This window comes from Callithrix jacchus, chromosome 5 (assembly GCF_049354715.1).
Source record: "Callithrix jacchus isolate 240 chromosome 5, calJac240_pri, whole genome shotgun sequence".
Classification (NCBI taxonomy): Eukaryota; Metazoa; Chordata; class Mammalia; order Primates; family Cebidae; genus Callithrix; species Callithrix jacchus.
Genome location: NC_133506.1, coordinates 4,681,490 through 4,704,885, shown reverse-complemented (window position 1 = coordinate 4,704,885; position 23,396 = coordinate 4,681,490). Strand labels below are relative to the sequence as shown.

At 42.0% G+C, this 23,396-nt stretch overlaps 1 protein-coding gene across 5 annotated transcripts in view; it reads right to left on the bottom strand.

The window, feature by feature from the left end:
* Nucleotides 1-23,396, bottom strand: part of PIGU (phosphatidylinositol glycan anchor biosynthesis class U) — a 104,005-nt gene that overhangs the window by 40,272 nt on the left and 40,337 nt on the right. For all 5 annotated transcript variants that reach the window (XR_013535024.1, XM_008995495.5, XM_002747261.6 and 2 more), the window contains one exon: nt 8,534-8,631. Coding sequence is in view for 4 of the 5 variants with exons in the window: in XM_008995495.5 (XP_008993743.1) it covers nt 8,534-8,631 (98 nt within the window). In the remaining variant the exon portion in view is untranslated. The remainder of the gene's footprint in view (nt 1-8,533; nt 8,632-23,396) is intronic.

Sequence of the window (23,396 nt, the reverse complement as noted above, 5' to 3'; positions counted from 1 at the left end):
CCCATAATCGGACTTTCTAATTATATATCTTGTTTTCAGTATTTCTTGCAAATTGCAGCTATATCCAGAGGCTTAATCAATTTTGCGTTTCATCCTTTTGGCAAAACTTGGTGGTGATACGTTCTTTTTCTCAGGAGGCTTGACTTTTGTTTTTGATGTTAGTAGTTATCGATGCTCAGTCGATACTTAGACCAAAAGGGGTTGTAACATTATGCTGTCCTATCATTTTATTTTTATTCGTAAGCTGGACTAACTTTGTAAAGAGATATTTCTGTCACCTACTTTATGGTAATCTAGTGGTACAAGAAAGGCAGGACAGCTACTTACTTTTTTTCCTTTTATTTATCCCGTTTTCAAGACAATGAATTGATTTATCAGTTCTCCTAATTTAGCCAAGTAGATTTTCTTTTTAGTAACATTATGAATTCATGGATTTAAATATATTTATGAGTTTTTTATTTTAATTAATTAATTTATTTATTTATTTTTATTGAGACGGAATTTCGCTCTTGTTGCTCAGCCTGGAGTGCAATGGCGCGATCTCGGCTCGCCGCAACCTCCGCCTCCTGGGTTTAGGCAATTCTCCTGCCTCAGCCTCCTGAGTAGCTGGGATCACAGGCACGCGCCACCTTGCCCAGCTAATTTTTTTTTTTTTTTTGTATTTTTAGTAGAGACGGGGTTTCACCATGTTGACCAGGATGGTCTTGATATCTTGACCTCTCGATCCACCCACCTCAGCCTCCCAAAGTGCTGGGATTACAGGCTTGAGTCACCGTGCCTGGCCCATTTATGAGTTTTAATCTATTGCAATTCTCACCCTATCGAACTCATATTATCTTAACAAGATTGGGTATGAGCAGACAGGAAAAAAAAAAAAAAAGAAACTCAAATTATCCATCTTTGGTCAGTGGGAGCCTTTTCAAGTTAGATCCTAAGTCCTTTCAAGATGACTCCAGTAGACTTTGAGAAACTTTCATGTTATCTGTTATCACAACAGTCCAGGATTATCCTATACATTTCCTGCCCTAAAACCTAGAATTAGCCATTTCCCATTTCCCTAAGAAATCCCAGTTTCTCTAAATGAGCAAATGGTATTTCAAGATCATAATTTGGGCACCAAGAATGTTCATTCATACTGGGTTGGTCATTGTTTCTAGACCTTTTAGTGGACACACACACACACACACACACACACCCCACTCCTACAGGGGACCAGACAGGTAACAAACAAGTGAAGCTGAGAGAAATGAAACATACGGACTATGGCAATCTGAAGAGCGTATGCTCTGTCTAAAGGAGACAGATCTTATAATTCCTCACAAGCCAGAAATACAAAATGTTCACATGAATTTTAAAAATGCTGACTACTAACTTCAAACAAAAAATCAAACACCAGGGTCAGATGAACCATATCTGTGGGCCAGATGTGCTCCAAGGGTTATGTGCACCCTCAACCTGAAAAATTCAACTCGCATTACAATATCCCAGAAGTCACATTGTTGCTAATATATAGAAAATATTTAGGGAAATAAAAGTTCTCAGACTGCTTCAGAAAAAGCCTAACTATATTAAGAAAGAAGAGAAATTTATAATTATCTTCCTTTCCCCAAGTCTCTATAGCATTAGGGAGAAAAGTATTTTCTGATCTTGAACCCCCGACCTCAGGTGATCTGTCCTCCTCGGCCTCCCAAAGTGCTGGGATTACTAGTGTGAACCACCGAACCTGGCTGGAACTGCCCTTTGCTACCCATTATTTCCCTGCCACATGGATGCTAAAATCACTGGGTGAATGGTTTTTAGAGAACAATGTATTTGCATTTGCATTGTGCCAAAACATTACTCCCCAGTCCCCACCCTCTAGATTCTTGCTAATAGCAAAGGGAAAAATATCTCTCTACAAAGGAGTATTCTGTTAGTCACCACCTTAGCTAAGTAATCCAACTCTTATCACTCACAGTGGAATAACCTGACATGACACATTGCTTGGCATGATGCAGTACAAAGTTCACATTATCAACTCTGAAGCATTCTTACCCGAAAAGTTACCCTTAATGAAGCCTTTAGATCTGACTTTTGGTTTTTAGGAAATGAAAGAGCAGAGGAACAAGTTAAATGACACCATGAGGAAGCAGTAAGACAAACCAGAATGTACTATGGTCTTTTAAGAAAGCTGATCTGAGTCTATTCAAAATGTCAGTGTCATGAAAAAGAAAAAGGGGGAAACTATTCTGGACTAAAAAGAAGCGATAACTGAAGGAAATAGGAGAGTCTTGATTGGGTTTTGGGTTGGAAAAAAACATGTATAAAGGATGTTTTGGGGGACAACTAGAAAATTTTGAAGATAGACTAGATATTAGATGATGTTAGGGAATTGTTAATTACCTGAATGTGATGATAATATTATAGTATATAGGAGAATGTTCTTATTTTGGGCAGCTGCGTACAGAAATGTTTTGGGGAGAAGTGTCATGATGTGTTCAATTTTTACATGGTTCAGCAAAAATAAATATATGCATGCATGCAGAAAGATGAAATAAGGTAAGGTATTAATATTTACATAGACATATAGTTGATTATTGTATGATTATTCCAACTATTCTGCATGTTTTAAAAATATTAATAAGATACAGGCTCTGATGTCTTGGTTTGGAGACTTACTAACTCTGTGACCCTGAGCAAGTGACTGTTTAACTTCACTCTGCCTCCACAGGGATAATATAATAATACCTATTGCAAAGGGTTAACACATGTCAAGTGTTCAGAGTAGAGTCTGATGAGAGCTCAACAGGTATTAGCTACGATGATTAGAATTCAAATGTATATTAAGGACATGATCACCAGTATGTGGGGTGATGAGGGGAAAAGAAAATAACTTTGTTTAAAGTAAAAGAAACTGTAAAAGTTAGTTTGTACTTCCTCCTTTAACACTATAAACCTGCCTCCATTCTGCTGGTGGAATTTCTAGCGAGTACTGGTGTCTGATCAGTGCCAGAGGTGAAGCTATTCCTCTCTTTCCTTCATGAGACACAAGATAAGGGAGAGGACACTGCATCTGGCTCCCTGGTGAGTCACTTATGAGAATGGTAGTTTGAGCCCATCTGGTTCCCTCTGGCAACTCAACTCTTCCTCTGACCTTGGCTTACAACCTAGTTTCCAAATTAGAGAGAAGCTTAAAATGTTATGATTTGATAGCATGTGGAATAAAATAGAGAGCCCTAACATGCACAGGGGCAGGAGGCTCCAGTGAAGGAAAGCCAAGGACCAAGAAGCTGAAGCTGTAAGGCTGGAGAGGGAGACCAGGGGAAGCTTGCCAGGCTTGCTGAGACAATCATGGCAGTCTGGGAAGTTTCTAGTTCCCTCCTTCCTTTTGCTTGGGATTTCTAAAGGCTTAGATTCCCTTGGATGGTTTGAGGCCTTTATTTTCTTTCAAAGACAGTCACAGACACTAGGGGAAAAGTACCCTGTGAGTGCTCTTTTGGTTTTGCTTTAATCCAATCTGACCTTTTCTTGGCTTTGAACTGAAAACATTAATCCTGTGATTTTTTTATACTTTCTGGAGCTTGGGTCAGGTCATGTGATGGTAGCTTACACCAAAGGAGCCAAACTCAATCAGTTCTTTCTTGATAACCAGGTCCTTCCCCAGCCTTCTCTGGGGCCATATCTAGAGTTTTCATACCTTACTTTTTCTTTCTCCACTTTCTGTTATTTTTGCTATGTCTAGGTAGGTGCCTGGGCAGAGGTAGCAGGGCTATTAGCTTCGTTTCTTTTTAGAACAGGTAAAAATGAGGGTATGAGCTTGATCAAGCATTTTCAATAAAGTTTTCTACCAGTTTTGTTGCTCCTATTATACTTGTCATGCAAAACATATCTCCTGGATCTCTTCTTGGGATTCCAAGAGCTTAGACGTAAAAACTTTGTTAACTCCCTTTAAGACTTTATTTGGATAACTGGCTTTTTCCCTTTCACACTGTGTCTGAGAAAGAAAATGGTTTCACCCACATGGAGAAACCCTGTCTCAACTAAAAAATTAGCCAGGTGTGGTGGCACACGCCTGAAGTCCCACATACTCAGGAGGCTGAGGCAGGAGAATTGCTTGAACCCAGGAGGCAGAGGTTGCAGTGAGCCAATATCATGCCACTGTACTCCAGCCTGGGCAAGAGAGCAAGACTCTGTCTCAAGGAAAAAAAAAAAAAAAAAACATCAAAAAGTGGGCAAAGGATATGAACAGATACTTCTCAAATGAAGATATTTATGTGGCCAAGAAACGTGAAAAAAAGCTCATCATCACTGGTCATTAGAGAAATGCAAATCAAAACCACAATGAGATACCATCTCACGCCAGTTAGAATGGCGATCATTAAAAAGTCTGAAAACAACAGATGCTGGCGAGGATGCAGAGAAATAGGAATGCTTTTACACTGTTGGTGGGAGAGTGAATTAGTTCAACTATTGTGGAAGACAGTGTGGCAATTCCTCAGGGATCTAGAACCAGAAATACCATTTGACCCAGCAATCCCATTACTGGGTATGTATCCAAAGGATTATAAATCACTCTACTATAAAGACACATCCACCTGTATGTTTACTGCAGCACTATTTACAATAGCAAAGACTTGGAACCAACCCAAATGCCCATCAATGATAGACTGGATAAAGAAAATGTGGCACATATACCATGGAATACTATGAGGCCATAAAAAAAACGAATGAGTTCATGTCCTTTGCAGGGACATGGATGAAGCTGGAAACCATCATCCCTAGCAAACTGACACAGGGACAGAAAACAAACACCGCATGTTCTCGCTCATAAGTGGGAGTTGAACAATGAGAACATATGGACCACAGGGAGGGGAACATCACACACCAGCCTTGTGGGGAGGTGAGGGAAAAGGGGAGGGAGAGCATTAGGACAAACACCTAGTGCATGCAGGCTTAAAACCTAGATGATGGGTTGACAGATACAGCAAACCACCATGGCACATATATACCTACGTAACAAACCTCCATGTTCAGCACATGTATCCCAGAACTTAAAGTAAATTTAAAAAAAATTATTTCATGTACCATCAGCAAAAATAAATAAAAGAATAACCAAGTCTTGGATAGTTCTTTTTTTTTTTTTTTGAGACAGAGTGTTGCTTCATCATCCAGGCTGGAGTATAGTGGCACAATCTAGGCTTTCTGCAACTTCTGCCTCCTGAGTTCAAGCAACGTTCCTGCCTCAGCCTCCCAAGTAGCTGGAACTACAGGCATGCTCCATCATGCCCAGCTAGTTTTTGTAGCTTTAGTAGAGATGGGATTCTGTCATGTTGGCCAGGCTGGTCTCGAACTCCTGACCTTAAGTGATCCACCCGTCTCAGCCTCCCAAAGTGCTGGGATTACAGGCATGAGTCACCATGCCTGGCTTGGGCAGTTCTTTATAGCAGTGTGAGAATGGAATAATACACCAGGCTACTTCATATACTTATTAAAAATATATAAATATATTATGGGGTGGAGTTTTGATTTCTGCATAAATGGGATCCTGAAGTTCATCTCAAACTCCTCCTTCTGTCCTCCATATACAGACAGTTGCCAAGCACAGACTATTGCTCCTAGAATTCCCCTGCACCTAGTCTCTCAACTCTCCATCTCCTCCGATACTGGCTTGTGCCACAATTTACCCCTCTGACTTGATCTAGTACAATGTTCTAAGCTTTCCCAACTTCATCTCTTCCTACTCCCATCTACCCCACATGCTGCTGCCAAAGCAGTTTTCCTGGAGCACTCACCTGGCTCAGCATGCTTCAGTTGTTTGATGCCTGCAGTCTGACATAGTATCTAGCACACTACAGGTGCTTAGTAAATACTGGCAGAGGAGCTGCTTGACTTCCTGAGTCAGCTGTACTGTCCGCTAGTGTCAGTAGGAAAGTTCCTTTAGTTTTAAACAAATGTTGTTTTATATAAAGTGGTGTGTAGAGACTGGCTTAAGAAATAATTTTATCTTCTTTATTTATTTATTCATTTTTTGCAGGTTGGACAAGCTCAGGAACCATTTTTAAGTTTCTGGTCCATTCATGTGTATGAATAAATACACTATACTATTTATTTGATACATAGTTGTATAAAAAATCTGGCTGTATATATTCATGGTGCTTAGACTTTCTAAAGAATAAGCTACAAATAGGAAATAAAGAAGAAAATACAAGCAGCACACTGTTATGTGGGAAAATGCTTCAACTCAGCAAGAATGCAGAAAGAAAACCAAAGCAAAGTACCTTCACAGAGTGGTGATACGTCTACTGAACTGGCAATCGTAAATCAAACTTGAAAAGCCAGTGCTGGCAGATGGGGAGGCAAGTGGTTCACTTCTCTTTAGATACTGATGGTGGCACTGCCAGTTGGCTCAGACTTTCTGGTGAACAATCTAGTATAACTGCCTAATAAGAACAATAAAACTTTTCACCCTTGGGTCCAGTGATTTGGCTAAAGGAACATACTTGAAGAAGATAATTTCAAGCTGGGCATAGTGGCTCACACCTGTAACCCCAGCACTTTGGGAGGCCAAGGTGGGAGGATCACTTGAACAGAGATTGAGAACCAGCAGTTTGAGAACAGGAGTTTGAGACCAGCATGGGCAACATGGCAAAACCCCTTCTCTACAGAAAAATACAAAAATTAGCTGGGTATGGTGGTGCATGCCTGTAGTCCCAGTTATTTGGGAGGGTGAGGTGGGAGGATTGCTTGAGCCTGGGAGGTTGAGACTGCAGTGAACTGTGATTGCAACACTGCACATTCCATCCTGGGCAACAGAGTGAGACTCTGTCTCAGAAAAAAAGAGAGGGAGAAAAAAGAAAACAATAAAAACAAATTTCTGGCTGGGTGAAGTGGCTCATTCCTATAAACCCAGCACTTTGGGAGACCAAGGTGGGCGGGCAGATTGCTTGAGCCCAAGAATTCAAGACCAGCATGGGCAACATGGCAAAACGCTGTCTCTACAACAAATTAGCTGGATGTGGTGGCACACACCTGTAGTCCCAGCTACTCAGGAGACTAAGATGAGAGGACCAACTGAGCCTGGGAGATAGAGGCTGCAGGGAGCTGAGATTGTGCCACTGCACTCCAGCCTGAGTGACAGAGCAAGGCCCTGCTCTCAAAAAAAATTTTTTTTTCTAGATTATTTTTATTAGTGACAATTATGACATATCTCAAATATAAATAAAGACATATCTCAGATTCCCAAAATAAGAAAAAGATCAAGCAAACCATGAATCATTGTCTGTGTCAACATGGTATTATGAAATCACTTAAAATAACACGCATATGGCCTATTTCAATAAATGGAATACACACTCTGTTTTAGCAGTGCATGTGATTAAGAAACACTCTGAAATCAGACATTTCTGGGTTTCGGTCCTGGCACTGCCACCTGTACACTTTCAAGAAACATTTCTCTTGTAAGAATGGATTTGGACCATGTGGGGCCTGCAGGCAGTTACTTCCTCCTGAAGAAACATGTATGGTTCTCATTTGAGTAGAAAAAGGTGATTAGAGAGCAGGCTCTGGTATCAGATGGCCACAGTTCATATCTCAGCAATGTCATTCGCTGGTCCTGTGATCTTAAGTGACTTAACCTCCCAACATTCCAGTTTCAATTCATGTGTCTAATATTAGACTAATATATGGCTAATAATATGACCTACTCCATAAAGTTCTTATGAGGTTGAAATGAGACGATGCCTACAGCGTGCTTAGCATAGTGCCTGACATGTCATACATTCTCAGTAAATGTCAGCAATTTGTATTCTTCAACTAATGTTTATTGCTCACCCACTATGTTCCTACTCCATTTAAGTCCTCTAAGAATCTTACAAGATGAGTGTTACTATAAAGAAAAGTTAAAGAAATGAGCTCAGAGAGGATCTATGTACATTAGTTGAGAAAAGAAAAATGCAAGATAGTTGCATCTGCAAATATGCACAACAAAATGCACTTAAAACATTCCCAAGGTTATGCATATAGTAGTGACCCCCCCTTATCCAAGGTTTCACTTTTCATGGTTTCAGTTACCTGATGTCAACTGTGGTTCTTAAATGGAAAATTCCAGAAACAATTCATAAGTTTTAAATTGCACACCATTCTGAGTAGTGTGATGAAATCTCACGCCATCCTGCTTTGTCCCACCCAAGACATGAATCAACCCTTTGTCCGGTGTATCCCTCCCCGCCTATTAGTCACTTAGTAGTTGTCTCAGTTATTTAGATAGAAAAAACACACAGTACATAGGGTTTGGTACCATAAGCAGTTATAGGCCTCCATTAGGGGCTCTAGAACATATCCTCTGCAGATATGGGGAAGTCTACTGTAGTTGGGACTTAATGATCACTAAGTCCACTCTGTTTAAAGTTAGTCAAGTCTCTTTATGTTTGTATTTTCAAGTAGGAGCAAGCTTCCCACTGCCTTTATTAACCCATGCCCTTCCTTCCCCCCAGCAGAGACCAGGCCATGTATTAAATGTCACTTGGGTGCTGGCTTGTGGCCAGCAAGTGCTTACCTGGAGGAGATAGAGGAGTCCTGGGACAAACAAGGTGAGTGGGTACAGAGACTGGTATGTCGCTAAGGCAAGAAAAATAGCACTGAGGAAAGCACTGCCTGCAAAAAGAAAGAAATGTATGGAGTAATCCAGCCTCATTAATCATGATTAGATTCAGCGAGTCCCTCTGAACACAAAACTTTCCATAACTGCTCAAAGAATCACCTGCCAAGTGCCTCCTGGTACACAAGGTGCTATGCAAATTCACATAGTAAGAGCTTCTTGGTTTGATTTCCAATGAAAGGAAACCAAGAAAGTCAAAACTATCTATCTTTGGCAACCTGAGACACTACAGGCACAATTCTTGTACAATTTTGAGACCCAGAAAGATTTTACAAAATTTCAGCCCAAAGATGTATAAAGGGATCAAGCCTATTAATATCCATGTCCTATCTAATGTACCAATTTATTAAGCCTACAATTATTGCTTATGATACTCAGAGTTAGAAACTCATCCCTTTCGCTGTTGCAACACGTATTACTCTTTACAATACCCCTTCCTTACGTGCTACGTTGATGTCAATTCAGGTCATGTTTTTTTTAAAACGAAAGTATATTAATTTTATTAGCAATGTCCTTACTTCCTATATAAAATGGACTATGGAATCATTAAGCATGATGCTATTAAGAATCTGCAATGACATAAAAAGATGTTTATAATATCCTCTTAAATGAAGTTTATAAAAGAGATATATATTATTTTATTTAAAAAAAACATGCACATTTTTTAAAAGACTAAAAGCCAGCCAGGCTTAGTGGCTCACGCCTGTAATCCCAGCACTTAGTGAGGCCAAGGCAGGTGGATCGAGACAAGGAGTTTGAGACCAGCCTGGCCAACATAGTGGAACCTCGTCTCTACTAAAAATATAAAACTTAGCCAGGCATAGTGGTGCACACCTGTAATCCCAGCTGCTCAGGAGGCTGAGGCAGGAGAATTGCTTGAACCTGGGAGGCAGAGGTTGCAGTGAGTCAAGATTGCACCACTGTACTCCAGCCTGGGTACCTAGGCAAAAGTTTGCTGCAGGGGCAGGGCCCTCATGGAGAACCTCTGCCAGGGCAGTGCAGAAGGGAAATGTGGGGTCAGAGGCCCCCCTCCAACAGAGTTCCTCCCAGGGCACTGTGTAGTGGAGCTGCAAGAAGAGGGCCACTGTCCTCCAGACCCCAGAATGGTAGCTCCACCGGAAGCCTGCACAGTGGGCCTGGAAGGCACGGACACTCAACACCAGCCTTTGAAAGCAGCTGAGAGGGAGGCTATACCCTGCAAAGCCAAAGGGGCGGAGCTGCCCAAGACCATGGGAACCCACCTCATGCATCAGCATGACCCAGATACGAGACATGGAGTCAAAGAAGATCATTTTGGAACTTTAAGATTTGACTGCCCTTCTGGATTTTGGACTTGCATGGGGCCTGTGGCCCCTTTGTTTTGTCCAATTTCTCCTATTTGTAATGGTTGTATTTACCCAATGCCTGTACCCCACTGTATCTAGGAAGTAACTAACTTGTTTTTGATTTTACAGGCTCTAAGGCAGAAGGGACTTGCCTTGTCTCAGAGGAGACTTTGGATTTATGCTAAAATGAGTTAAGACTTTGGGGGACTATTGGGAAGGCATGATTGGCTTTGAAATGTGAGGACATGAGAGAGATGTGGAGGGGCTGAGGCAGAATGATATGGTTTGGCTGTGTCCCCACCCAAATCTGAACTTGAATTGTATCTCCCAGGATTCTCACCTGTTGTGAGAGGGACCAAGGGGAAGGTAACTGAATCATGGGGGGCAGGTCTTTCCCATGCTATTCTTGTAATAGTGAATAAGTATCATGAAATCTGATGGGTTTATCAGGGATTTCCGGTTTTGCTTCCTCCTCATTCTCTCTTGCCACCTCCATGTAAGAAGTGCCTTTCACCCTGAAAGGCCATGATTGTGAGACCTTCCCCAGCCATATGGAACTCTAAGTCCAATTAAACCTCTTTCTTTTGTAAATTGCCCAGTCTCGGACTACCAAAAAAAGCCAAGGCCACAAAGTTCATAGTGGTCATCTCTGTATAGTGGAATTATAAATGATTTTTCATTTTTGCTTCACTGTATTTTCTAAACTTTCTAAAATGAACATGCTTTGTTTTTGTCATTAGAAAAAAGCTAATTTCTGAAAGCAAACAAACAAAAAATTAAAGAAAAAAGCTAATTTCTTTTTTTTTTTTCCAACCTCTGACTCCTGGGTTTAAGCAATTCTCCTGCCTCAGCCTCCCAAGTAGCTAGGATTACAGGTGCATGCCACTATGCCTGGCTAATATTTTGTATTTTTAGTAAAGACAGGGTTTCACCATGTTGGTCAGGCTGGTCTCGAAGTCCTGACCTCCTGCCTTGGCCTCCCAAAGTGCTGGGATTACAGGCGTGAGCCACCACGCATGGCTAAAAAAAGCTAATTTCTTTGAAAAAACAGCTATTCCCTTTCAGTTGGCTTAAGACAATAGGATACTCTAAAACTCAGGCTAGAGAGCCCTAGTTTACCACAGGAGTTTCCAAGTGGCCCGGAAATCAGTAGGGTGCAATTAATGGTCCAAGGTATAAAGCCCAACAGGTGTCTTGTAATGACGTTTTTTTAAATTACAATACCCATGCTCACTCTCACTAGTGTGGGGTCAACTATTTACTGAAAGTTAACAGTCTGGGCAAGGTGGTTCACACATGTAATTCCAGCACTTTGAGAGGCCAAAGTGAGAGGACTGCTTGAACCCAGGAGTTAGAGACTACGTTGGGCAACATAGTGAAACCCCATGTCTACAAAAATTCAAATAAAAAAATCAGCTGGGTGTGGTGTCACACTTGTGGTCCCAGCTACTTTGGAGGCTGAGTGATGTGGGAGGATCACTTAAGCCCAAGAGGTTGAGGCTGCAGTGAGCTAAGACTGAACCACTGCACTCCAGCCTGGGTGACAGAGTAAGATCCTGTTTCAAATAAAGAAATAAAAATAACACATCCTCTCAATGGTATCTCATAAAAGGAGGAACCAGCCACTTCATTCAGTCCAGGAGTTTTACCCCTCTGCTAATAGGGCTCTGGAGACAAACAAGAAGAGATGATCAATGAGATCTTTTGCCACCAAAGTGGTCTATATACTCGAAACATCTAAAAACTACCTTGGAAAAGGGAGGGTTATAAATGTGACAAGTTCACAGATGAGGGAATGGAGAGAAAAGAACTTTGTGAGCTCTATTCTTTAAACCAAGGAAACTCACCAGTTAGAACAACTGTGGGTTGACAGAAAGTAGAAGGGAGGCAGAGAAAGAGGGAAGCTAGAAGTAATGGGACAGAATTCTACGGGGGTTTGTGGGCACTGTCTCACCATATTGACAGTGCCAGTTATGACGTCTTATATCCAGGGTACTCATAAATATGACTGTGTATGAACAGCATCATGGCCAGCTAAGCTGTGACACCAGTAGAGGCCCCCACACATCTGCTGAGCCATAGACCCTAGACTCAGAACCAGGTCACTCTGAGATAGGGAGGGGGCAGTAGTAGGAAAGGTGCTGTTCTGGAACCCAACAGCTAGGGTGGGCTAGGAATTGATTCTCTGTTTGGGCCAAAACTCTGAATGATATTTTGGTGGGAAACTGACCAAGAAAGGGAAAACACTGAAAATAACTTTTTGACTTAACATGGTTCTCTATGGACTGGGAGTAGGTGAGAGAAGAGGCCCATGTGTCTGTTACCAGAAAACAGACGTTAATGCTCCAACTCCATCCATTCGTACAGCATGGTGAAAACAAATACATGACTTTCACCTCTCTCTCCCTGAGGAGACACAAGGAGGGAAGTAAACACAGCCAGCTCCTGCCCTAATTGCCTGAGATTAATAATTGCTTGTCTGAAACTGTTTATAAGGCCCAAGAGAGAAGAAAGGGCTCACAGTCTAGTCAAAGGGACTCAAGAGTTTTAGACTGCTTGCTCCTAGGATGAGGAAGAAGCAGTCTTCCTTCCACAGACTGAAGTAGTCTTGGGGAAGGAAAAATCTGTTCCTCCTGCTATTCTTTGTCAGTAACTGGCATCAACATCCAGTCGGATACCCTGACAACACCTTCACCCTCCAGCTCCCATGTTCCTCCTTCCACCAGTCACCAAGCCCTGTGAATATTCCTCTGGAGCATTTAGCCCCACAGTTCTTGCTTTCATCATCTCTCTTCAGCAGCCTTTTCCCTCTCCTCCTTAGTGGTCTCCCAATCCCCTCCCATCCAAGTCCATCCACAAAAGCACCAAAGGAACCTTCTAAAACAGTTTAGATTGTGGCAAGCAAGTCTTTAAAGACTTCTGATGGTTCCATTTCATCTGTCAGGTTAAGTCTAAACTTCAACAGCAAACAAGACCCTTCACCACCAGGTCTCGTTTCTCCAGCTTCACCTCTCACCACTCTCCCACATATACCCTGTCCTCCAGCTACACTGGACTGTTCCCAATTTCTGAAAACATTATGCTGTTTCATTCTTCTGGGTCTGTTCTTAGGCTATTCCTTCTGCCGAAGCCATCCTTCTCTGCCCTCTATTTTTTTTTTTTTTTTAAAAGATGGGGTTTCACCATGATGGCCAGGCTGATCTTGAACTCCTGACCTCAGGTGATCCACCCACCTCGGCCTCCCAAAGTGCTAGGATTATAGGCGTGAGCCACCGCAACCGGCCTCTGCCCTCTTTCTAGTAGAAACCCTTCCTTCAATAGCCAGGTGAAAGGTCTATGAGCCCCAGCAAAGGTGGTAACAACTGTGATTATAGTCGACATTTATGGATCACCTGCTAGGTGCCAGGCACTATACTGTATCCTCTGCATCAAGAACAGTTCCTGACTCAAAAAGGTCCTCAGGAAACATCAAACAGCCCTGTGAAAGCTCTATTTCTACTCCTTGTAACAGCTTTACTGAGATAAAAACCACACATTCTACCCGTTTTACAGGTCAAGAAACCAAGACACAGAAAGAGAAAGCTTCAGTGATGTAACCAAAACCACAGAGCTGACTCCAGTACCCACTGTTAATCCTGTGTTAATAAGCCTCATTTCATTCAATACCAATACTACTTATGATAATTTGCGTATGTTTCTCTCTCTCTCCCCATTTTTCTGTGAGTTTCTCAAGGGCAATCCATGCCTCTTAACTTTGACTCACCAGTACCTAGCACAGTTTCTGGCACGTGTGATGAATGAACAAATGAAGTGAATGAATGAATATCATTCAGCAATACATATGAAATCCTTTTTAAAAATACAAGCATATTAAAGGAAACCAATGTTCTTGAGGAAGAAAAACTCATGAAGTGTAATACACAGAGTCATGAACATGGGCAAAGCACAAAATAAATCTGACTCAAATAAAGCAGAGCCTGCAGAATAGCAGTTGAGGGTTTGTTGTGGCAGGGGCTAGCACAGAGAATGCTCTCTGTGGAGTAGACTATTGCCTGGCTGAGGCCCGCAGTCTAGGGGCAGAAACACCGTGCTGCAACTGTCAGTAGGTTGGTGTGTGGGAAGTCTGGGTGTGGGATGCTGGGACAGGCATGGACGGGGCACACACACAGCCTGTGCAAAAGTGAGGGGGTGTATGGAGGCAGGCAGGAGACTCAGAAAGGGCTATGTGTTTTGAAAAAAGCTTGAAGGGGTTAGGAAGGCAGAGGAGGAATGATATGTGCTCGGGGCAGAGTCAGAGAAGATCAAGGAAAGTGAAAAGTAACTTCAAATATTTTAAACAAACTATGCAATAAGCAAATATTTCTGGAGTTTGCTCTATATGAAGAGTCTGCTGGGTGCCAGGAAACCTGGTGACTCAGACAGTCTCTGTCCTCAAGGAGCTCCCAGTAAACAATTACAAAATACAGGAGGAAAGTACAAAGGAAGCAGGCCTAGCCCATCAGGGGAAGCTGACACCTGAGTTTTGAACAATGAGGAGGTGAGGCCGGGCAGTCCAAGGCTGAACATGGACAGGAGGGCAAGAGAGAATGGCATGCTGGGGGGTGGGTACTGTAGTTAGCTCAATATGGCCAAACAGAGTGAGAGCTGGGAGGAGTGACTAGAAAGAGAACAAGCTGGGTGCTGGTTACTCAACATTTTGTGAAAATTAATGTATCTGTACACTAATGAGTTATATATGTTTCTGTTACATACATCATACTTCAATAAAAAGTTATAATCCAACTGTGCGGTGGCTCATGCCTGTAATACCAGCACTTTGGGAGGCCGAGGTGGGTGGATCACAAGGTCAGGAGTTCAAGACCAGCCTGGCCAATATGGTGAAACCCCATCTCTACTAAAAATACAAAAATTAGCCGGGCGTGGTAGCACATGCCTGTAATCCCAGCTACTCGGGAGGCTGAAGCAGGCGAATTGCTTAAACCAGGTAGGTGGAGGTTGCAGTGAGCCGAGATCGCGCCTCTGCACTCCAGCCTGGGTAACAAGAGTGAAACTCCGTCTCAAAAAAAAAAGTTACAATCCAAAACTTCTCAGCAAGCAGGTTGGCGTCAGATCATAGAGGACTTAGCTTGCACAGTCATCCAAAAACATCTACCTACAGGCCCAGACAGGCTATCTGAAATCATGTCTGAAATGGCAGCTTCATGTGGGCAAGAGCTAGGGCATCATGCTGGTCTAACCAGAAGGAACTGTGCCAAGAGGACTATGAGTTTTACCCCAAAATGATATAACTTACCATTTGTTAGGGCAGCCCAGTGCTCAGGCTCTAGGCTTTCTATATAAGCCTTGATCTTTAGCCTTATCCTAGGAATATTAGAGTAAACCAGTAAAATGTGTATGTACACTGGCTGTAATATCAGGAAATTTCAATATCTACTCAATCTAGCTTTGAATATGCTGTGTTTTCTAACTCTCTATTTATGTCAGGGTGGGGGCCAAAACAAGCCTCAGCAAGCCGTGGGGTAATCTTTGCCTCCAGGGACTGCACCTTGCAGTGATCTGGGCCTGGGTGGGTGGCAGAGCTACAGGACTGAGCAGGAATGCAATGAGGTGGGGCATGGGGACTGGTTCAGGACAGGGACTTCAGGTGGAGTAAACAGAGAACAGAGTAGGTCACAGATGGTAACTTGTACCAAGACAGGCAGAGAGACACACTGGAATGTAGTCAAAAGGGCTCAGGTCCCACAGGAGTATCAGAAGAGGAAGTTGCACCAAGGTCTGGGGCAACAAGTGAGACTGCCCAGGAGGAGGCAGCGATCCTGGCGGCAGGGCCAATGCATTACATTGCTTGCCAAGTGTGCTCTTTTAACAGGGCAGCCTCTTTCAGAGCAACCCATACATAACAGAGAGGATGATAATTTATTGAGCACTTACTCGGTTCCAGTCATGACTGCAAGCACTTCACTTGTCTTAAGCCATTTAGTCCTTTCAATAATGCCATGAAGTAGATACAATTACTGTCCCCATTTTACAGATAATGAAAATGAAAGACAGAGAAGTTATTTGCCCAGCGTCATGAAACTAGTGAATGAGAGCAACAGGATTTAAACCAAACAGTTTCACTTCAGACCCCAGTTCTGACGGCATCACTGTGCCACCCTCTTGATTTCAATCTGTGCCTGTACCATAACTATCATAATAAGCAGAGCAACTAGTTATTGAGTGAATTCTGCTAAGGAAGCATGCTAAGCATTTTATATTTCTTATTTATTCCTCTGCTATCTCTCGGAGGTAGGTATTCTAACTGAGGCTCTTGAGGCTGCGTGATTTGCCCAAGGCTACAGAGCTAGTAATTAGAATAAGCAGGCTTCGAAGTTGGGTTGACCTGACAAAAACTGCTTCTCCCATGGGTCCTTGGGTCCTCCATGACTCCGTCCATTGGCAGGTCTTTGGCCTACAGGAACCTCAACTGGAAGTGATGGGATCACCAGGCCTCAGGATCATCGATCACTCTTCCACTGTTCCTCTAAGGCTAGGCTCCAGGAAGAAAACCTCTCATTGTAACCTCTCAGTCCTCCCTATAAGGCCTATAAGGATGCTATTAGTCATGAGGTCTCTTTAATTTTAATTTTTTTTTTTTTAACAGACAGGGTCTCACTCTGTTGCCTAGACTGGAGTGCAGTGACGAGGTCATAGCTCACTGCACCCAAACTCCTGGGCTCAAGTGATCTGAGAGATCTTTTAAAAGGGAGGATACTATTAAGAATAGCAACCAATACCACCTGAGCAGTTATTACATGCCTCCATACCATTCACCACACCATTCATTCTTTATATTCACTGTATGAGGTAGACACTGTTTAATCCTCATGCTATAGATAAGGAAACTAAGGCTTAGAACTGTTAAGTGACTTGTCCAAGGTGATACAGCCAGGGAACAGGAGAGCTGGGATTAGCCACCAGATCTAACAGCAGAGCAGCCTGAGCTCTTAATCATACTTGAGGCCGGTCACGGTGGCTCACGCCTGTAATCCCAGCACTCTGGGAGGCCAAGGCGGGTGGATCACGAGGTCAAGAGATCGAGACCATCCTGGTCAACATGGTGAAACCCCGTCTCTACTAAAAATACAAAAAATCAGCTGGGCATGGTGGCGCGTGCCTGTAATCCCAGCTACTCGGGAGGCTGAGGCAGGAGAATTGCCTGAACCCAGGAGGCGGAGGTTGCGGTGAGCCAAGATCACGCCATTGCACTCCAGCCTGGGTAATGAGTGAAACTCCGTCTCAAAAAAAAAAATCATACTTGAATACCTTCTAACAGCAATAATCTTTCTTTCTGCTGGGCAAGCAAGTGGCATAAGGAAAGCTGAAGAACCCTTAGGTGGCAAACTTCAAGAATTTCTAAGGCTGGGCGCGGTGGCTCAAGCCTGTAATCCCAGCACTTTGGAAGGCTGAGGCGGGTGGATCACGAGGTCAAGAGATCAAGACCATCCTGGTCAACATGGTGAAACACTGTCTCTACTAAAAATACAAAAAATTAGCTGGGCATGGTGGCACGTGCCTGTAATCCCAGCTACTCGGGAGGCTGAGGCAGGAGAATTGCCTGAACCCAGGAGGCGGAGGTTGCGGTGAGCCGAGATCGCGCCATTGCACTCCAGCCTGGGTAACAAGAGCGAAACTCCGCCTCAAAAAAAAAAAAAAATTCTAGTTGGGAATATCTCACTGTTGACAAACACCAATAGTGAAAAAGCAAGACCATCTATTAACATCTGTTTGTTTTCCTTTTTAAAACCCAATGAAGACTGCTTCCCAGGGATGGAGTTTTTAATTAGCTCACTGAAAGACAGAGTACCCTTTGCCTAAGCAACAGCCTTCAAAGACAAACTTAAGCTGATCCGCTAAACTAATATCAACCCTGCCCAAAGACCTGTGTTTCCCGGCCAACACTCCAATAAGGACATCACAATACGATGGCCTGGGCCTTGCCCAGGCAACCCTGAGATGCCACAAAGGAAGCCAAGGGAAAGCAAGCAGCAAGAGTCAATGGGGACACAGCAAACAAGTCACTTTCTTCTGTGGTGTATCTGCTCCACGGTCAGGGGAGCACTGCTAAGTTCACTTCTCCTGTCTCTATCTTCTTACCAATCAAGTTAATTTAATTTAGCTTTTAATTATGTATTCACTGAAGAAACTTTGGGAAAAAAACATATAAAAAGGAAATTAAAAGCACCCATGAACTTAATCTACAAGGACAAGTATTATCCTTTTGGGATCTATTTCCTATTTTTGCTGCTTTAACAGAGTTGAGATTCATTAAAATATATAATTTTGCTGGGCATAGTGGCTCACACCTGCAAGCCCAGCACTTTAGAAGGCTGAGGAAGGTGGATTGCTTGAGTCCTGGAGTTCAAGACCAGTCTGGACAACAGAGCAAGATCTGTTCTTCACAAAAAACTTAAAAAATTAACCAGTTATGGTGGCCCATGCCTGTTGTCTCAGCTACATGAGAAGCTGGGGTGGGAGGATCATCTGAGCCCAAGAGTGTGACATTATAGTGAGCTACGACTGTGCCACTGCAGTTCAGCCTGGGTGAGAGAGTAAGACCCAGTCTCCAAAAAATTAAATTAGATTTAAAAAAAAATATATGCCAGACGCAGTGGCTCAAGCCTGTAATCCCAGCACTTTGGGAGGCCAAGGTGGGCGGATCACGAGGTCAAGAGATCAAGACCATCCTGGTCAACATGGTGAAACCCCGTCTCTACTAAAAAATACAAAAAATTAGCTGGGCATGGTGGCGCGTGCCTGTAATCCCAGCTACTCAGGAGGCTGAGGCAGGAGAATTGCCTGAACCCAGGAGGCGGAGGTTGCGGTGAGCCGAGATTGCGCCATTGCACTCCAGCCTGGGTAACAAGAGCAAAACTCTGTCTCAAAAAAAAAAAATATATATATATATATATATATATAAAATTTTACATTGTTTAAAAAACATACATTTATTTTCACATAATTTAAAATTATATTTAAATATGTGCATAATATTCTACTACATGGGTAAACCACATTTTACTTAATCTTTCCTCTCTATTTTAAAGTATTTTCTAATGTTTCCAGTGATTATAAATAATTCTGCAATTAATGACTTTGCACCATAAAGCTTTGTGTATTTCTGCAATACTTTAGGATAGGTTCTCAAAAGTAGAATTAATAAATCAAAACTACAAACATTTTATCCCCCAGTGGATACTGCCCAAGATGGTTGTACAAATTTATCAGCCAACTTCCATGTGGGAGAATGTCTATTTGATAGAACCTTTGCCAGAACCGAGAATTAACTTCTAAATCCTTACCAATTTCAAAGGAGAATAAAAGCTTTCAAAAGTTTTTAAATTTCAATTTACTTTTCTTTATTAATTATCCACAGAGTTGAATATTTTTCCATAATTTTTAGCGATTTATATCTTTTCTTGTGAATTCTCAAATATTTTCTTTTTTAAGAAAAAAAGTGAATTATTCCCTCCTTAATTTTATTAAGTAACTAATTTTATTAATATTATGTGGTAATATGTAAAATGTAGAAATATAACTTGCAGAATTTATAACAACTAACCTGATTATATATACTGTTAGCAGAGCTTACTAAAATACTCGAAGAGCTAGAGTGGTTCATAGACCCACCTAAAATAGAACTCTTCAAATATTTTAACAGATTATAAATGTTGTTTGTGAGGGTCTCTATTTATAGTAGCAAATAATGGAAAACAAATGTCCAACAAAAGAGAAGGGCTGGACCTCATAACAAATATGCAAGAGGAATTTAAGTGGAGGTGGAGCAGGGTGATGAAAGACTTTTACTTTTCAATTTATAGGCTTGAATTTCTTTTATTCTTGCCAAATGCTTAAATTACTTCCAAATTTAAATTTAAAGGAAATGACAAATAATGTGACCAATGTCAGACACGATTCATATGAAGTGATAAAACAAAATTATGCATATAACATTATGAAAATGTCTATGAATTCATTAAACAAAAATCTAGAGTGATATATATTTTTTTGCTCTGTGGAACAAAAGAAACTTGGCTGCAAAAGAGATATACATAACTTTTTTACTTGTTTTTCTTCCCCAAACAAAAACCTTTCATTGACTTAAAGGTAATAAAATGTATTTTTTAATGGCATACTTTACATTTTTATGTGATACTCCTAGGAAAACAAATAAACATGCACCTTCTGAGGGCATGTCTTCAGTTTCTATCTCTGTACTTGGCTATTTTAAAGGTGACATTTCCAAAAGCCAGTACTTGGTCCCTTCTGCCAGGCTACTGTGTATATTCTTTATTTTAATGGACACCAGACACCTTGATAAATGACAACCTATCTGAACCTGACACTCTGGAAACAGGGATTGAGTCAGGGAGTATGCAGACAGCAGAGTATTGACTGTTTCAGAGTTGTTTCTGACAAAATGACCACAATCTTCAGAACAAGATAGTTCAGGCTATGCAATATCTAGCCATTTTAAGTAACCTAATAATAAATTAAACTAATAGGCCTACAGAAAGACCACTCTTATGCATTCCAAGAGAAACAATCTCTTGTGAAGACCTAAGCCATCCTCATGTGCCACCCCTGAAAAGGTAAGCAAACTGTAAGCAAAAGGTTCTCTGTACAACTTTGTACCTTTAACTTCCTGAGCACACAAACTATTAAACAATAGTGTACAAATACAAGGACTCTTGCGTGCTTCTTATGGGAGTATAAATGTGGCAATAAATTTCAGAAATCCAACTGGGTATGGCAGCTCATGTCTATAACCTCAGCAATTAAGGGAGGCAGACGTAGGAGGACAGCTTGAGCCCAGGAGTTTTGAGACCAGCCTGGGCAACACAGTGAGACCTCTATTAGCCACAAAAAAGAAAAAAAAAATTAATTAATTCTAGAAATTGTTAAAAAGTGGCAAATATTTCTATTTCTAGGACTTTATTATAAGAAAATAACTAAATGAGTACAAATATTGCTATATATTAGAAAGTTGATTGTAATATTTAAACAGCTAAAAACTGGAAAATCACCTAAATATTTAATGATACATATATTGGTCACAGAATTTCTATATTCATAAAATGAATATGCAGCCATTCAAAATGATAGACTAGGGCCAGGCGTGGTGGCTCACACCTGTAATCCCAACACCTTGGGAGGACAAGGCAGCCTGATCACTTGAGGTAAGGAATTCGAGACCAGCCTGGCCAACATGGTGAAATCTCATTTCTAACTAAAAATACAAAAATTAGCTGGGCATGGTGGTACATCCCTGTAGTCTCAGGTACTCGGGAGGCTGAGGCACAAGAATCACTTGAACCAGGAGGCAGAGTTTGCAATGAACCAAGATTGTGTCACTGCACTCCACCCTGGGCAACAGAGCAAGACTAACTTAGAAAAAAAAAAAAGGACTAGACATTTATTGGTATATATGTGGTAGGCTGTATTACTGTCCCCAATTTGCACCCGCCCCCACCACCATGTCCGGATACTTTGCTGTATAACTTTGCAGTGCCTTCCTGTTGTGGACAGGATGGAAATCCTGACCCCCGGGCTCAGCCGTGTGTTACCATTTTTTTTTTTTTGGAGATGGAGTCTCACTTCATCACCCAGGCTGGAGTACAATGGTGCGATCATGCTCATCGAAGCCCCCACCTCCCGGGTTCAAGCAATTCTCTGCCTCAGCCTCCTGAGTAGCTGGGATTACAGGCACCTGCCATCACACCTGGCTAACTGGCTAATTTTTGTCTCTTTCGTAGAGACAAGGTCTCACCATCTTGGCCAGGCCGGTCAAGATCATGATCTACTCGCCTTGACCTCCCAAAGTGCTAGGATTACAGGCGTGAGCCACTGTGCCTGGACGTGTGTTACATTTTTATCAATGGAATATTAGCAGATGTGATACAACCAGGAACTTAAAAAGTACATGCCTGACTAGGCTTGCTCACTATTGTGCTTCTGCCATTGCTATGAAGAGAAAATACCTAAGTTTGTCCCCTGGCCCAGGAGGATGACAGCCATATGAAGCAGAGCCCAACCCAGATTAGCCAACTCCAGCCAGCCAGTGATGCGTAAATGAAGCCCATGTAATCAGCCAACTGACGAAACATGTCCAACCTAGATCAGCTGACTTCTTGCTGACTTACAGATGTATGAGCTAGGTAAACACTTGCTATCGTCTTAAGCTACTGAATTCTGGGGTGGTTTATTAACATTTTTGTGGTACTAGCTAATCGATACAATATTTAAAAGTCGGGGGTGGGGGTGGGAAATGTAGGAAAAATCTGGAAATATATAACCCAAATGCTTACAGAGGAACTTTAAAAATAACAGATTGATCACATGTGCTTATCATCTCATCCTCCAAAAATCTCACTAAAATGACAGTAAGAGATTAAAACCATTTAAATCACAAAGAAAATAAAAGGAGAATATAGCAAAAAAAACTTCAATACAATAGAGAAAAAATATAAAGCAAGTGAAAGAATAAATGACTTGGTGATGTGGAAGAAATTACAGCTCAGTGGCCTACAAAGAGGATTACTAATAAAAAAATCAGCCTACTCAACCCACAAAACTGAGAAATTCAGCACTTGAGTGTATCAGATGCTATGGGAGGTGGGGGTAATAATGCACAGAGAAAAAAATCAAGCTGAAAGTTTGTCTACAGACCACTCAGAGCAACAGATCTTATCCCAACTATGCGCAGCCAAATAACCATTCCCACATAACCCATCCCTCTAACTTTCTGCTCCACCTGCAGAAGATCTCAGTTCTGGAGAAAGCTAACTAAGGGCACAAGTCTAGGAACTACTTAGTACGGGAATGGGCTGAGGAGAAGTGAGGGCTGAAAAGCAATGAGATGAAATAAGGTCTCCGACTGAAACCAGCTACCCTCCCCGTTCCTGCTCTCACAACTCCAGCAGCCAGTCTTTATGTACCCTCCACCCCCGCAAAAATCCCTAACTCTGCTACCCCAGACAGGATTTTAGAGGATTCCCCTTTGGAAAAACTGAATAGTTTCAAAGGAAAATAAAACCTGCAAATAATGACATTTGTAAATGCCCCCGACCCAAAGAGGCCAGCCCCCTGCCTGATCCCCATATAGTGAAAATGATCCACCAACAAGCACTGCCCATGCACAGAGTCTCCAGTCAGTATGTTGTGCCTCATTTAAAATTTTTTTAATTTTCTTTTTTTTTTTTAGAGACGGCTGTCACCTAGGTTGCAGTACAATGGCAGAATCATAGCTCACTGCAGCCTCAAAACTCCCAGGCTCAAGCAATCCTTTCTACTTTAGCCTCCTGAGTCGCTGGGACTACAAGCAAGGACCACCATGCTTGGCTAACTTCTTTCTTTTGTAGAGACGAGGTCTCGCTATGTTGTCCAGGTTGGTCTTG